Genomic DNA, 1,389 nt, shown 5'->3' on the forward strand with positions numbered 1-1,389 from the left:
CACACACACACACACACACACACACACACACACACACACACACACACACACACACACACACACACACACACTACAGCTAATGATTCCCCCTTTAAACACACACACAGCAGGGGAAGGATCCAGCGGTTTGCGTTTATCTGTGGGTCACTCCTGAAGGTCCAGCAGCTCTTTTCAAAGCAAACATCTTGTCTTCTGACTGTTGCACAAAAGGCCAATTTCAAAGTCAAATTCCACTCAGATTCATGAGTGCTGTGTATGTTCTGGTTCTCCAGGCAGAAATTCATCAAAGCTCACTTAGCACAGAGGCTAGCTGTCTGCATGTTTCCACAGCCTCTCAGGGTTTGATACGAGCTTAAAGAGGCAGGAAGTGCTCCTGGTTGTTGGTCAATCAGAAAAACACATGGGKCACAAATGTCACAGAAAATAATATTCCACTATTATTGAAGTCAAAGTAAGGTGACAGAGTGAGGATTACCAGGTGATCTGCAGATGACCAGGTCAGCTTCATCTACTCATCTATAAAAACAACCTGGGTTTACCTCAACACATCCAGATAACTCAAACCTCTCCTGACAAGAATCAAAGCTTCCTTTTTCTGAAAATATGAGATGATGAGTGTAAAAATGTTGGATTGTTGTGTTAAAATCAGAGTTTTATCATTTGGTGTGTTTGTCATGAAACAGTCATGGTGGATCTGTGATGGATGTTCATTCATGCAAAATAAAAACTAAACAATCAGTGAAGAACAAGTCATCAGCTTAGTTAAAACGATCAGTTTCATTCACAACAGGAAGCTGTTCTCAACCTGTTCTCTGCTTCCTGACAGTCTCTGAGGGACTGACAACAGTTTGTAGTGACATCATTTCCTGTTTGTTTCTGTGTTTGTCCTACCTTTGACTGAGGTGTTGGGCGGGGGCCCCTCGATGCGCAGGTTCCACGGGGGGTCCCCCTGGTTGGCGAAGTCCCTCATCTTCAGGTAGCTGATGGTCAGCCTGATGATGGAGGCCTTGTCCAGCTGGCTGGTGATGGCGCCGGGCAGCGGCAGCATCTTGGCTAGTTCATAAAACTCAAAGTTCTCTTTTCCCCGCCGCGACCTTGCTGCGTCCCGGGACTTTTCCTTCCGGAGAGCCTGCAGCCTGGAGGCACAGCAAAGGACAAAAGAAGAGAGGAAATCAGATTATGAAGAGGAGGTGTCACGTTTGATTCATGGTGGACGTCTGCAGAGCAGGAGGAGGCAGGAGAAACCAAACATCACACAACCTTCTGCAACCAGCTATGTCCCAAACACAAACATGTACACTGTAAAAAATGAAATGTTGGATTTACTTAATCTTGTTATGTTACCTGGTTCAACTTAACTGAGTTGAGTAAATTCAAAGCAATATACCA

General features: G+C 45.1%; 1 protein-coding gene across 1 annotated transcript in view; it reads right to left on the minus strand.

Moving 5' to 3' along the window:
• Nucleotides 1-891: 891 nt before the first annotated feature.
• Nucleotides 892-1,389, minus strand: part of LOC106511692 (neuronal PAS domain-containing protein 3) — a gene marked incomplete at its 3' end in the record, with an annotated part of 6,314 nt that continues 5,816 nt past the window's right edge. Inside the window, 1 exon segment of the mRNA XM_014000436.1 lies at nucleotides 892-1,136. Coding sequence (XP_013855890.1) covers nucleotides 892-1,136 — 245 coding nt within the window.

This window comes from Austrofundulus limnaeus, unplaced genomic scaffold, assembly GCF_001266775.1.
Source record: "Austrofundulus limnaeus strain Quisiro unplaced genomic scaffold, Austrofundulus_limnaeus-1.0 Scaffold3087, whole genome shotgun sequence".
NCBI lineage: Eukaryota > Metazoa > Chordata > Actinopteri > Cyprinodontiformes > Rivulidae > Austrofundulus > Austrofundulus limnaeus.